The 13,880-nt window shown below is 44.1% G+C and overlaps 1 protein-coding gene across 2 annotated transcripts in view; it reads right to left on the minus strand.

Annotated features, from left to right (window-relative positions):
- The window catches only part of GHITM (growth hormone inducible transmembrane protein), a 53,271-nt gene that overhangs the window by 8,011 nt on the left and 31,380 nt on the right, over positions 1-13,880 (minus strand). For both annotated transcript variants that reach the window (XM_077454897.1, XM_077454896.1), the window contains exons 5-7: positions 1,081-1,222; positions 725-833; positions 346-534 (exon numbers count right to left, since the gene is read on the minus strand). In XM_077454897.1, the coding sequence (XP_077311023.1) occupies positions 346-534; positions 725-833; positions 1,081-1,222 (440 nt within the window). The remainder of the gene's footprint in view (positions 1-345; positions 535-724; positions 834-1,080; positions 1,223-13,880) is intronic.

The following is a 13,880-nucleotide window of genomic DNA, read 5'->3' on the forward strand; positions in this document are numbered from 1 at the left end:
GAATAAAAAAAAAGGAGAAGACAAAATCAAGATGTGGTTTATTACAAAAGGAAGTTGAAAGCTTTTGGTACGAGTATAAGTGTTTTCTGCTTCAAAACATAGCAAACAAAAGAGTTACGTTTTACATTAAACTTGAGGACCATAGCGTTCATATATCTGTGCCAGATATTTCTTAACAAAAACAAAGGATTATAGCTATTGCATGCAGAAGGCAACTAGCTGATGAACCTATAACATATCATTACTCTTTATATTACTATTACTGAACATATTCCTATTGTAAAATAAGAACGCATCAAAATGCAGATATAGATATATACACACACATACACACACAGTACGTACCAATAGACGATGCCAAAACAAAACCCAAACCGATGCCAAGCGGTCCACCCATGTTTAGGAATTTTTCACTTGGTGCACACATGGCTACTGTTGACAATCCACCTACAATACCAGCTGTATACCACGCAGCTCTTATAAGTAGAGGGCCACCAAGTAATGTTAATGGTGCGACCACAGCTCCCATTACACCTGCAGATAAACAATATTGTAATATTTAAAAGAGTGTTGCGGCAAGAGGTATAAAAATGCTCCTAATCTGAAAGCTCTTCCAAGACCTCAAACCTTTTCTTTGACAAACTTAATTACATTTTTTTTTTCTGTATACACACACACAAACAAGCTGCATACAAAGCTTTAATTTCATCATATTACAACATACCTGCATGTAACATCCAGGCTAGATGCTTGGCCCCAGGACTTTGGTCATAAGATATTGATCTAACAAGCATACCAGCTCCAATCATCGCTGCAAATGTTGCCCCAATGGCCTGGAAGGCAAGAACACACAAATTCGGTTACCCAAGAACAAAGTAATAAAGCAGTCCAAGACATTTCCTGAAATGTTTGTGCCTGGTGGACAGTGACCAAGTGAACAAAGTACGTTAAACACCAGAATGATTTTTGGACAATTGTATTTGCAAGATAAATTCTGGTTAAAATGGCTACACATTTAAGTAATGGTCTCCTGTAAAATTAAATGCAAAGTCATTTTCATATCTTTTTCTATGCACTTACCAGCCAGGACCCTCTCATCATGAGATTCATCAAAGCTGGCGTCCTACTAACAGCAACAGCAGACAAAGCTGTGAGACCGATGCTGCCAGAAAAGTACATATAAGTAGACCGGATTCTATCCTTTACATACTGAGGCCAAATTCTGAAAAAAAAAAAAAAACAGAAGTACAGAAACAAATGAGCTTATGCTTTGTCAATCAGGTTGTTACTTACATACAAGAATGTAGTTGTGTGTTTATGTTTTCAGGGCTTCTTAATTAAGGCTGCGGTGCAGCAGTTTGCTTATCTTTTCCCCTTCTTTCATGAGGCCTGGGATGACGTTTGATTTGGACGCTGTACAGAGGTCACAGGAGTCATATAGGGGGGAAGGATTGAAAGATTTATGCGGTTTTGACTTGCATAGTCAACCAAGGGGTCCATGTTATAAGGAGAGCTGATCAACATAGGGAAGCATTTGACAGAGGATTACTAGCCAAAGGAGATTGCTTCAACTCCTTTCTGGACTTGTCTGTGCGATTTAAAACACTGATTGGATCAAGTTTATCAGTGGACACTATGGTTGTTCCATGTCTTCAATGAAGCAATTTACTGCAATTTTGATGGACTATATGAATATGATTTTTTGTTTGATGTATACAGTGAGCACTTTCTTAACTTTCAGTATAAACACACACTGCTCAAAAAAATTAAACATTTAAAAAAAAAAAAACATCGGATCTCAACAGGGAAATATCATGCTGGATAGCTATACTGATATGGACTGGGTAATGTGTTAGGAATGAAAGGATGCCACATTGCTTGATGGAAATGAAAATGATCAACCTACAGAGGACTGACTTCAGAGATACCCCGAAAAGAAAAGTGAAAAAGATATGCTGCAGGCTAGTCCATTTTGCTGAAATTTAATTGCAGCAACTCAAAATGGTACTCCGTAGTTTGTTTGGCCCCCACCTGCTTGAATGCATGCCTGACAAAGTCAGGGCATGCTCCTAATGAGAAGACGGATGGTGCCCTGGGGTATTTCCTCCCAGATCTGAACCAGTGCATTTCTGAGCTCCTGAACAGACTGAACGGTGTTGGATGGACTGAAACTGTCTCAGATGTGTTCTATTGGATTTAGGTCAGGTGAGCGAGGGGGCCATTCAATGGTATCATTTCCTTCATCCTACAGAAACTGGCTGCATACTTTTGCCACATGATGCCGGGCATTGTCATGCACCAGGAGGAACCCAGGACCCACTAGACCAGCGTACGTTCGGACAATGTATCCAAGGATTTCATCTAGATACCTAATGGCAGTCAGGGTGCAAATGTCTAGCCTGCAGAGATCTGTGCATTCCCAGACCACTTCTGACCCACCACCAATCTGGTAATGTTGAACAATGTTACAGGCAGCATAACATTCCCCACAACTTTCTAGACCCTTTCACATCTGTCACATTTGCTCAGGTGAACCTGCTCTCATCTGTGAAAAGCACATGGTGCCAGTGGCTGACCTGCCAATTCTGGTGTTCAATGACAAATCCCAATCAAGTCCCACGGTGCCAGGCAGTGCGCATAGGGACCACTAGAGGATGGCGGGCCCTCATGCCACCCTCAGTTTCTGATTGTTTGATCAGAGACATTCACAGGACTCTAGCAGTGCTCATCCTGTTCCTCCTTGAAGAAGTGTGCAGATACTGGTCCTGCTGGTGAGTTAAGGACCTTCTATGGCCCTGTCCAGCTCTCCTAGAGTGCCTGCCTGTCTCCTGGAATTTCCTCCATGCTCTCGAGACTGTGCTGGGAAACACAGCAAACTCTGGCAAAGGCACATATTTATGTGCCATGCTGGAGTTGGACTGCTTGTGTAAACTCTATAGGGTCCAGGTATCGCCTCATGCTACCAATAGTGATACTGACCCTATCCAAATGCAAAACTAGTGAAAAACAGTCAGAAAAGAGGGAGTAAGGAAAACATTTTAGTGGCCCCCACCTGTAAAACCATCCCCGTTTTGAATATCGTCTCATTGTTGTCCATCTAGTGCCCCTGTTAATTCCATTAACACCAAAGCACCTGAAACTGATTAACAACCCCTCTGCTACTTAAAGTGGTGTTGCCACCAAAAAATAAAAGGTTGCTTAAAATTCTTTAAATAAATAAAAAATAAAACTGTCCAAAATTTTTTTTTTTTTACTCACCTCAATACCTGTTGCTAGGGGGTCGCCCGTAGTCTGCCTTCTTCCTTGCCCGGGCTGGTGACATCACTTCCCCTTGCGCCGCACATTCACCTGGGACCTGTCGCGTGTCTCGTTTACTGTACGTCGTATCACGGCGCCCTGCGCCGCTCGCGCATCACAGTACGCATGATGGCGCCGCGAGCAGAGAACGAGGGGGGGGGCTTCGCCCCTTTGCATCGCTGGACCCTGGGACAGGTAAGTGTCTGATTATTAAAAGTCAGCAGCCGCAGTATTTGTAGCTGCTGACTTTTCATTTTTTTTTTTTTTTTTTTAGGGGGTATCCTACTTTAAATGACCACATCAATATCTCAGGAGTTTAAATTGACTTGATGCTATACTCAGATTAAAGAGTGTTCCTTTTAAAATTACAATAATTTTAACAAAAACAAGGTAAACAAGAACAAAAACATGCAAGTGTATGATGAAGTGGGGTGGAGAGGAGGTAACTTGTATTTGAGGGTGAAGATCCACTTTAAGCCACTGCAGAGATCCTCCCTCACTTCCTGTGGGGTTACTGACATAGTGAGCAAAATCTCTCCAACAGTGGGACAGGCCATAATAATAGTATTTTTATAACAGCTTATCTGTAAAATATTTTTCTTTAATGTACATCACGGGACACAGAGCCATAGTAGTTACTATGTGGGTTATAGGCTACCTTCAGGTGATGGACACTGGCACGAGCCAAGACAAAAAGTGCACTCCCTATATAACCCCTCCCACTACAGGGAGTACCTCAGTTTTGTAGACAAGCAATACACGTGTATACCAAAGAAGGGAGGAACCTCGTGTCCCGTGATGTACTTCAAAGAAAAGGATTTTACAGGTAAGCGGTTATAAAACTCCTATTTTCTTATCATACGTCATGGGACAGAGCCATAGTAGTTACTATGTGGGATGTTCCATAGCAATGGCAACTGAAGGGAGGGAGACAACAAAAATAAGGCACCAAGAGACAAGAGGACTTATACTGCAGCCTGCAGCACACTGCGCCCAAAGGAGATATCCTCATGACCTTTTACATCTACTTGATAGAATCTGGTTAATGTATGGACTGAAGACCAAGTTGCAGCCGTGCAGATCTGAGCCATAGAGGCTTGGTGATGCACTGCCCAAGAAGCACCTGGTGGAGTGCACTTGAATATGAAAAGGAGTAATATTCTGCTTTAAACCATAAGCTTGAACAATCACTTGACAAATCCATTTAGAAACAGACTTCGATGCTGCCTGTCCTCTTAGGACCTTCTGGAGCACAAACAAAACATCTGTTTAACGAATCCGAGTGGTTGCTTTTAAATAGACCTTGACCACCCTCACCACATCAAGAGAATGTAGTGACTTTTCTTCCACAGAATGAGGTTCTGGAAAAAATGAAGGGAGAATAACATCCTGGTTTAAATGAAAACCTGATACGACCTTCAGTAGGAAATTAGGATGAGGTCACAATACAACCTTATCCCTATGAATAATATATGGCTCTTTACAAGAAAAAGCAGCCAACTCTGATACTCTTCTTGTAGAAGATATGGCAACCAAGAAAACAGTTTTCCTCGTCAAGAGGAGCAATGGAATAGCTCAAATTGTCTCAAAAGGCTGTTTTTGTAAAGCTGATAGGACTAAATTTAAGTCCCAAGGGTTCAGGGGTGATCTAACTGGGGGATTAATCCCAGTTACCCCCTGAATAGAGTTATGAACCATAGAGTGTGAAGCAAGCGGACATTGAAAAAATACAGATAAGGCCGACACCTGGTCCTTGATAGTACTCAAGGCCAGCTTGATCTCTAATGTCATCTGTAGGAATTCAAGGATCCTACATATGACATATTTTCTGGGGTGCCAATCCCTGGATTCACACCAGGAGACCTATGCCTTCAAGACTCTACAGTATATGATTCTGGAGGCCGGCTTCCTAGCATTAACCACAGTAGAAACTACTGAAGTTGACAGCCCACAGTCCTAGTCCTTAGAATGTGGATCTCAATAGCCAAACCATTAAATTTAGCGTTTGTAAGGTAGGATGGAATACCGGACCTTGCGAGAGAAGGTCTGGCCACAGTGGTAGGGTCCAAGGGCCCCCTCCCGCCATTTTTTGTGATCTCGGCAAACCAAGATCTCCTGGGCCACAAGAATCACCTCTTTCCCTTCTTGCGTTATCCTGCGAAGCCGCAGAAGAAGCCAAACAGAAAGGAACGCATAGATCAGTGAGAACTGATCCCACGGAAAGACCAAGGCATCTGTTCCGCATGCCATCAGATCCCTTGTCCTTGACACAAAGTTGTTGATCTTGTTGTTGAACCTGGATGCAAAAAGATCCACGTCCGGAACTCCCCATTTTTGACATATTGACAGAAAGATGTCGGGATAAAGGGACCATTCTCCCGGGAACAATTGTTGGCGACTCAAGTAGTCCGCCTGCCAATTCTCTATCCCTTGGAATGAAAATTGCCGATAGGCAAGGAATGTTTCTTTCTGCCCAACAAAGAATATATGATACACCTCTCTCTGGTCTGCAGGACTAATTGTATCCCCTTAGTGATTGATATAGGCCACTGCTGTGCCATTATCAGATTGAATCCTGACAGGATAATTCCGTAGTCTGAGCGTCCAGGCCTCCAGGCATACTGCGCGAATCTCTATAATATTGATGGGCAAGGTCCTCTCCGATTTGGACCGTTTCCCCTGGACAGATGCCTCTTCCAGGACTGCTCCCCAGCCCAGAAGGATGGCATCTGTTACCACCTTCCAGGTGGCCGGTAGAAAGGATTTCCTTTTTTGAAGATTCTTGGATATCAACCATCAATTGAGGCCCTGACGCACATTGGGGGATAAATGCATTGGGAAGTCCAGAGCTTGGACCTTCTTGTTCCAAATAGACAGTACTGTTTTGTAGCAGTCTTGAATGAAACTGCGCATAAGGAATGGCCTCGAAAGAAGCCAGCATCTTCCCCCAACAACTTCATGCAAAGTCGAATAGAAGGATTCTTCTTTGTTTTGACCAACTGAATCAGTTTCTTTATGGAACTAATCCTTTCCTGGGGCAGAAACACCCTCTTCTGAGCTGCATCTATGATCAGGTCCAAGTACTGCAAATCTCCTTGATGGTTTTAAGGAGGATATCTCTAGGTTGAGAAACCAACCTAGGTCTTCCAGGTAGCTGACTGCGGTGACCAAAGTTTGGTTTAAGGTAGCTACCGATTGATCCATCAAGAGTAAATTGTCTAAGTAGGCTAGCATTGTTATACCTTTGGCCCTTAACCTGGCTAAAGGAGGAGCCAGGACCTTTGTAAACACTCGAGGTGCAGTAGCCAAACCGAAAATGAAGATTTTCTACCTCGAAGTGTAGAAATTTCTGATGAGTGGGGAAAATCAGCACATGGAGATAAGCATCCTTGATGTCGATTGATGCCATTAGTTCTCCCCCTTGTAGGATGGAGACTACTGATCGGATTGACTCCAATGCGAAAAGGAACAGATATTTAAAAACTGTTTTAGATGTTTGACATCTAAAATGGGTCTGACATCCGTTTGGTTTTAGAACCGTGAACAGGTTTGAATAAAAGCTCAAACCTCGCTCTTCCAAGAGGACCTCCGATATCACTCGAGATAAGAGATGATCCAGAGCTAGAAAGAGACTTCTTTTTCGTTGGATCTTTGGGAACGTCTGAGCTGAGAAAACAAGGAGACAGGAACTCTCGGAACTCTAGTTTGTAACCTAATGAAATTGAATAAGCCACCCATCTGTCTTAACATTGTTCCTGCCAGACCCTTGAAAACTGTAGTAGCCTTCCCCCCACTCGAGTGACTGGGGTTGTCCCTTGATAAGGCTTTAGAATTTTGTTTTGTGGGTTTCCTCCCCCAGGTCTTTTGGCCTTGGGGCTCACCCTGAGGTTTACCTCTTGAATCTGATGGTGGAGGCCTTCATGACTACCTGGAGGCTGTGGAGAAGTAGTATGTTTAAAAGTAAAATGCTTAAACTTCTTAACCGGTAAAAAGGGAACTTTTTCCATTAGAAATCCTTTGAACATACTTATCCAGATCGACCCCAAGATCGTAGCAGCGCTAAGGACCCCCCCCACCCCGCCTACAGCCCTTCACCTCTAACTTTAAAAAAAAAATCATTTTTTCCTGTGCTCCGGATCCTATAAGGATCCCAGGAATGAGGAAGGAATTGCGAGGGGGTAGCTGGAAGCCACCGAGTGGCGTTTATTTTTATATTATACCGCCGCAAGGTTTTCTGTGGTAAACCAACAGACGCAATCTTCACCCTTCACAATGGGTTCCGTTATCTCAAGCTCCTGAAGGTTTCCTTGAGGAAACCCACAATCCTGGACCTGCAATAGGGTGTGCCAGTGTCCATCACCTGAAGGTGGCCTATAACACACATAGTAACTACTATGGCTCTGTGTCCCGTGATGCAAGATAAGAAAAACTATTTTGTAGAGTGGGAAACGGTGAGGATCCCAAATAAGTTAGTATTGTTGTTGGGACATTACCACTTTTGTTTGAAGCTATACCTGACCATTAGAGAAGGTGAAAGGTTTTCCAGATTATGCTTATGGGAAACCTGGATTTTCTCATGTCACCAAATGGGTTAAATGAGGAATTGGAAATCAACACCCTTATATGAAAACTGCTCTTCTGGGGTTCCTCTTACGTTCTTGGGAAATATACGTGTGTTTGTGTGCATTATATACACACACGAATACTGTATGTATATACTAATCCTTTGTATATATGTTCTTCCAAACTCTTTTTGAAATCCATTTTGAGAGAGGAGAGAGGAGCGAGAGAGAGAAGTAGTTCATTATCCACTTGCCCCCCATAATTGCCTCTTCCGTTTAGCAACCCATGTCCCTTTAAAGCGGGAGTCCACCGGGACTCCGCGTTTTTTTTTTTTTTTTTTAAAGCCAGCAGCTACAAATACTGCAGCTGCTGACTTTTAAATAGTGACACTTACCTGTCCAGCGCGCCCGCGATGTCGGCACCCGAAGCCGATCGCTCGCTCGGCTGCCGGGTCCCGCCGCCATCTTGGGTATGGGAATCAGGAAATGGAGCCTTTCGGCTTCATTTCCCGGTTCCCTACTGCGCATGCGCGAGCCGCGCGGCGCAATCCGGACGGTCCCCGCTGCCTCTGGGAGCTGTGTGTTTCCCAGCAGGCAGCGGGGCACTTGCTGAAGGGGGCGGGCGCTTGCGGAACGGGGGCGTAACCTACGCTCGTTCCGCAGAGAGCTAGCCCGGAAGTGGGTGCAGTTACCTGGATTATCCAGGTAACTGCACCCCCCTCCCCCCTGAAAGGTGCCGATTGTGGCGCCGGAGGGGGGGGGGATTCCGATGAGCGGAGGTCCATTTTAGGGTGGACCTCCGCTTTAAGGTGAGCCGGTGATCTGCTTTTTTTTTCCTCTTCTGCCGTCAGCGTGAAGAGAGAAAAAAAAAAAAAAAAAAAGTGATCACCGAGCCTTTGCTTTGATCAAGTGAACAGCTGTCATTGGCTGACAGCTGATCACATGTTATGGGGCTGGGACTGGTCCCTGGCTCTGATCACAGCATGCATAGGGGAGGCCATTATGATGGCCTCCCAGGAATTCACATCCGTGCTGTGGTCTTCATTCAGCCATAGCGCGGATGTCAGGTGGTTATACAAGAGGTAGTTCCTAATAAGGATTTATTTCCCCCTCCCTCCTTTTATATTTAAAAGTTTATTTATTTACGTATCTCCATATGATAAACATATGTAGGGCTGCAACTAACTATTATTTTCATAATCGATTAGTTGGTCGATTACTGTTTCGATTAATCGGTTAATAACCGTAGAAAAAAGTGTGGTGTATAATTTAGTTAATATGTAAAGTTTAAAAAAAAGGCAATTTATTCTTAACCACTTTCAGACCGGACCATTTTGCTGGTCAATGACCAGAGGTCTTTTTACAATTTGGCACTGCGCTGCTTTAACTGGTAATTGCGCGGTCATGCAATGTTGTACCCAAACAAAATTTGCGTCCTTTTCTTCCCACAAATAGAGCTTTCTTTTGATGGTATTTGATTGCCTCTGCGATTTTTATTTTTTGCGATATAAACGTAAAAAAGACCGCAAATTTTGAAAAAAAATTATATTTTCTACTTTTTGTTATTAGAAAAATCCAATAAACTCAATTTTAGTCATACATTTAGGCCAAAATGTATTCAGCCACATGTCTTTGGTAAAAAAAAAAAAAAAGTCAATAACTGTATATTTATTGGTTTGCGCAAAAGTTGTCACATCTACAAACTAAGGTACGTTTTCTGGAATTTACGCAGCTTTTAGTTTACGACTGCCCATCTCATTTCTTGAGGTGCTAAAATGGCAGGGCAGTACAAAACCCCCCCAAATGACCCCATTTTGGAAAGTAGACCCCCTAAGGAAATTGATAAGAGGCATGTTGAGCCCATTGAATATTTTATTTTTTTGCCTCAAGCGATTGAATAATGACAAAAAATTTTTTTTTTTTTTTTTTTTTTTACACAAAGTTGTCACTAAATGATATATTGCTCACACATGCTATGGGCATATGTGAAATGACACACCAAAATAAATTCTGCTGCTTCTCCTGATTACGGGGATACCACATATGTGGGACTTTTTGGGAGCCTAGCCGCGTACGGGGCTCCGAAAACCAAGCACCGCCTTCAGGCTTTCTAAGGGCGTAAATTTTTGATTTCACTTCTCACTACCTATTACAGTTTTGAAGGCCATAAAATGCCAAGATGGCACAAAACCCCCACAAATGACCCCATTTTAGAAAGTAGACACCCCAAGCTATTTGCTGAGAGGCATGTTGAGTCCATGGAATATTTTATATTTGGCACAAGTTGCGGGAAAATTACAAACGTTAATTTTTTTTTATTTTTTTTTTCACAAAGTTGTCACTAAATGATATATTGCTCACACATGCTATGGGCATACAGTGGTGTGAAAAAGTGTTTGCCCCCTTCCTCATTTCCTGTTCCTTTGCATGTTTTTCACACTTAAGTGTTTCGGAACATCAAACCAATTTAAACAATAGTCAAGGATAACACAAGTAAACACAAAATGCAATTTGAAAATGAAGGTGTTTATTATTAAAGGTGAAAAAAAATCCAAACCATCATGGCCCTGTGTGAAAAAGTGATTGCCCCCTAAACCTAATAACTGGTTGGGCCACCCTTAGCAGCAACAACTGCAACCAAGCGTTTGCGATAACGTGCAATGAGGCTTTTACAGCGTCCTGGAGGAATTTTGGCCCACTCATCTTTGCAGAATTGTCCTAATTCAGCTACATTAGAGGGTTTTCGAGCATGAACGGCCTTTTTAAGGTCATACCACAACATCTCAATAGGATTCAGGTCAGGACTTTGGCTAGGCCACTCCAAAGTCTTCATTTTGTTTTTCTTCAGCCATTCGGTGGTGGACTTGCTGGTGTGTTTAGTATCATTGTCCTGCTGCAGAACCCAAGTTCGTTTCAGCTTGAGTACACGAACAGATGGTCGGACATTCTCCTTCAGGATCTCTTGATAGACAGCAGAATTCATAGTTCCTTTTATCACAGCAAGTCTTCCAGGTCCTGAAGCAGCAAAACAGTCCCAGACCATCACACTACCACCACCATATTTTACTGTTGGTATAATGTTCTTTTTATGAAATGCAGTGTTCCTTCTACGCCAGATATACTTGGACACACACCTTCCAAAGAGTTGCACTTTTGTCTCATCGGTCCACAGAATGTTGTCCCAAAAGTCTTGGGGATCATCAAGATGTGTTGTGGAGAAATTGAGACGAGCTTTGATGTTCTTTTTGCTCAGCAGTGGTTTTCTCCTTGGAACTCTGCCATGCAGGCCATTTTTGCACAGTCTTTTCCTGATGGTGGAGGCATGAACGCTGACCTTAACTGAGGCAAGTGAGGCCTGCAGTTCCTTGGACGTTGTTGTAGGGTCTTTTGTGACCTCTTGGATGAGTCGTCGCTGCGCTCTTGGGGTAATTTGGGGCGGCCGGCCACTCCTGGGAAGGTTCACCACTGTTCCATGTCTTCGCCATTTGTGGATAATGGCTCTCACTGTGGTTCGCTGGATTCCCAAAGCTTTGGAAATGGCTTTATAACCCTTTCCAGACTGATAGATCTCAATTACTTTCTTTCTCAATTGTTCCTGAATTTCTTTGGGTCTCGGCATGATGTGTAGCTTTTAAGGATCTTCTGGTGGACCTTACTGTGTCAAGCAGCTCCTATTTAAGTGATGCCTTGATTGTGAACAGGTGTGGCAATAATCAGGCCTGGGTGTGGCTAGAGAAATTGAACTCAGGTGTGGACAACCACAGTTATAGTATGTTTTAACAAGGGGGGCAATCACTTTTTCACACAGGGCCATGATGGTTTGGATTTTTTTTCACCTTTAATAAACACCTTCATTTACAAATTGCATTTTGTGTTTACTTGTGTTGTCCTTGACTATTGTTTAAATTGGTTTGATGTTTTCCGAAACACTTAAGTGTGACAAACATGCAAAGGAACAGGAAATTAGGAAGGGGGGCAAACACTTTTTCACACCACTATGTGAAATGACACCCCAAAATAAGTTCTGCTGCTTCTCCCGAGTACGGGGATACCACATATGTGGGACTTTTTGGGAGCCTAGCCGCGTACGGGGCCCCGAAAACCAAGCACCGCCTTCAGGCTTTCTAAGGGCGTAAATTTTTGACTTCACTCCTCACTACCTATTACAGTTTTGAAGGCCATAAAATGCCAAGATGGCACAACCCCCCCCCCAAATCACCCCATTTTGGAAAGTAGACACCCCTAAATTTAGGGGTACACTAGTGAGACTCACAGGTAAAAAAGCACCTAGGCTGTCAGCGACTGTATCAAATTGCTACAAGAAAAACTGTTAGCGATCGCAGGGATCAGGCCTGACTCTGCGAACGCTGCAGTTATGCGTGTTGTGTTTTGTAAGTGACAATGATCGATCGATACTGCACTTGGGTGGGCTGGTCTGGGCTTGGCGGAGGGGCTAAACGCAGGTGCTAGCAGGTATCTGGGCTGATCCCGCTAACAATGCATTTTGGGAAACCTAAACTGCTGGCGACGCTAATATAGATCTGATCAGATACTATATTACTAAGGGAGGTGTATGCTTTGTGCGTGAGTGTTAGCGGTACTGGCACTAACCTGACGCTGCCTGGAGCGACACAGACCTTATCTGACCCTCAAACTTATATCACCCGCCAGGTGATCAGGGGGTTAAACCTTTATTAGGTAATAAATGGCGGGTGCCCTGAAACTATAAAAAAATAACTAACCAACCAGCGTCACCTGTAACAGTTATATGGTGATCAATGGTGAAAGGGTTAACTAGGGGGCAATCAGGGGGCTTTATGCGGTAGTATATGGTGGTCCCTGGCGCTATAAAAAGCTGCGGCGAACCTAAATACCTACCTGCCTAACTAGCGTCACCTGTGACACTAATACAGCGATCAGAAAAATGATCGCTTATTAGGCTGGGTTCACACTGGAGCGATGCAGGACCGCCACGAATCCGCGGCGGGTTCCCGCATCGCATGCCTCCCAGCGGCAGTTCACACTGCCCTATGCGAACTGCTGGGAGTGTCAGTGAAATGTTAATGACACCCCCAGATCAGTTCGCATATCGCAGTGCAATCTGCAAACTCGGATCGCATGGTGTGAACACCCATGCGATCCGATTCTGCTGCGGACCAAAAAAAGGGTCCCGTGCGAATTTGCGGCGGGTGCGACGCAAATTCAGCCATACTATCTGTATGGCTGAACTCGAATCGCACAGAGATCGGATGTGATTTGCACTGCAGTGCGGTGCGAATCACATCCGTTCTCATAAACCGCTGCAATGTGAACCCAGCCTTAGTGACACTGGCGACGGGGGGTGATCACGGGGTTAAACCTTTATTGGGGGGGTTAGGGGGGTACCTTAGAATTAAAGGGGGCTAACCCTAACTGCCCTAACAGTTATTACAGTCACAAATGACACCAATGCAAAAAAAAATATGCAATTGGTGTCACTGTGACTGGGGGGGCAGGGGTAATTGGGGGGTGTGAGTGTGCCTGGCATGTTCTACTGTGTAGTGTCGTGTTGGTGCAACTCACCGATCTTCTCTCCTCGGTGCCGGAACGAAAAATACAGACACGGAGGAGAGATTACATCACTTCCTCTGCCTGTGTTTACATTACAGGAGAGGAAGTGATGTCACGGAGCATTTCCATTCGTCGGGAGCGATCGCGAGGGGGTGGCCATGAATGAATGGCCGCCCCCTCATCCCGGATCGCTCCCGAACGAATACCGACCGCCGGGGGGGGGCCCCGATCGGGCCCCCCACCTGCGGGAAGGCAGGGACGTGTATATATACGCCCATATGCCTGCCCATGCCATTCTGTCGACGTATATCGTCGTGCGGCGGTCGGCAAGTGGTTAAAATATCTCTATATGCAATGGTAACTATAAATAACCAACTATATGGTTAGGGAGCAAAATATCTAATCCACTCTGAGAACAACAGATAGAAGAGATATACTGTATATTAGAGGGGATATATACTGTTAGAGGAG

Source organism: Lithobates pipiens, unplaced genomic scaffold (assembly GCF_037356315.1).
Source record: "Lithobates pipiens isolate NorthernLeopardFrog02 unplaced genomic scaffold, aLitPip1_a1.2 Scaffold_25, whole genome shotgun sequence".
Lineage (NCBI taxonomy): Eukaryota > Metazoa > Chordata > Amphibia > Anura > Ranidae > Lithobates > Lithobates pipiens.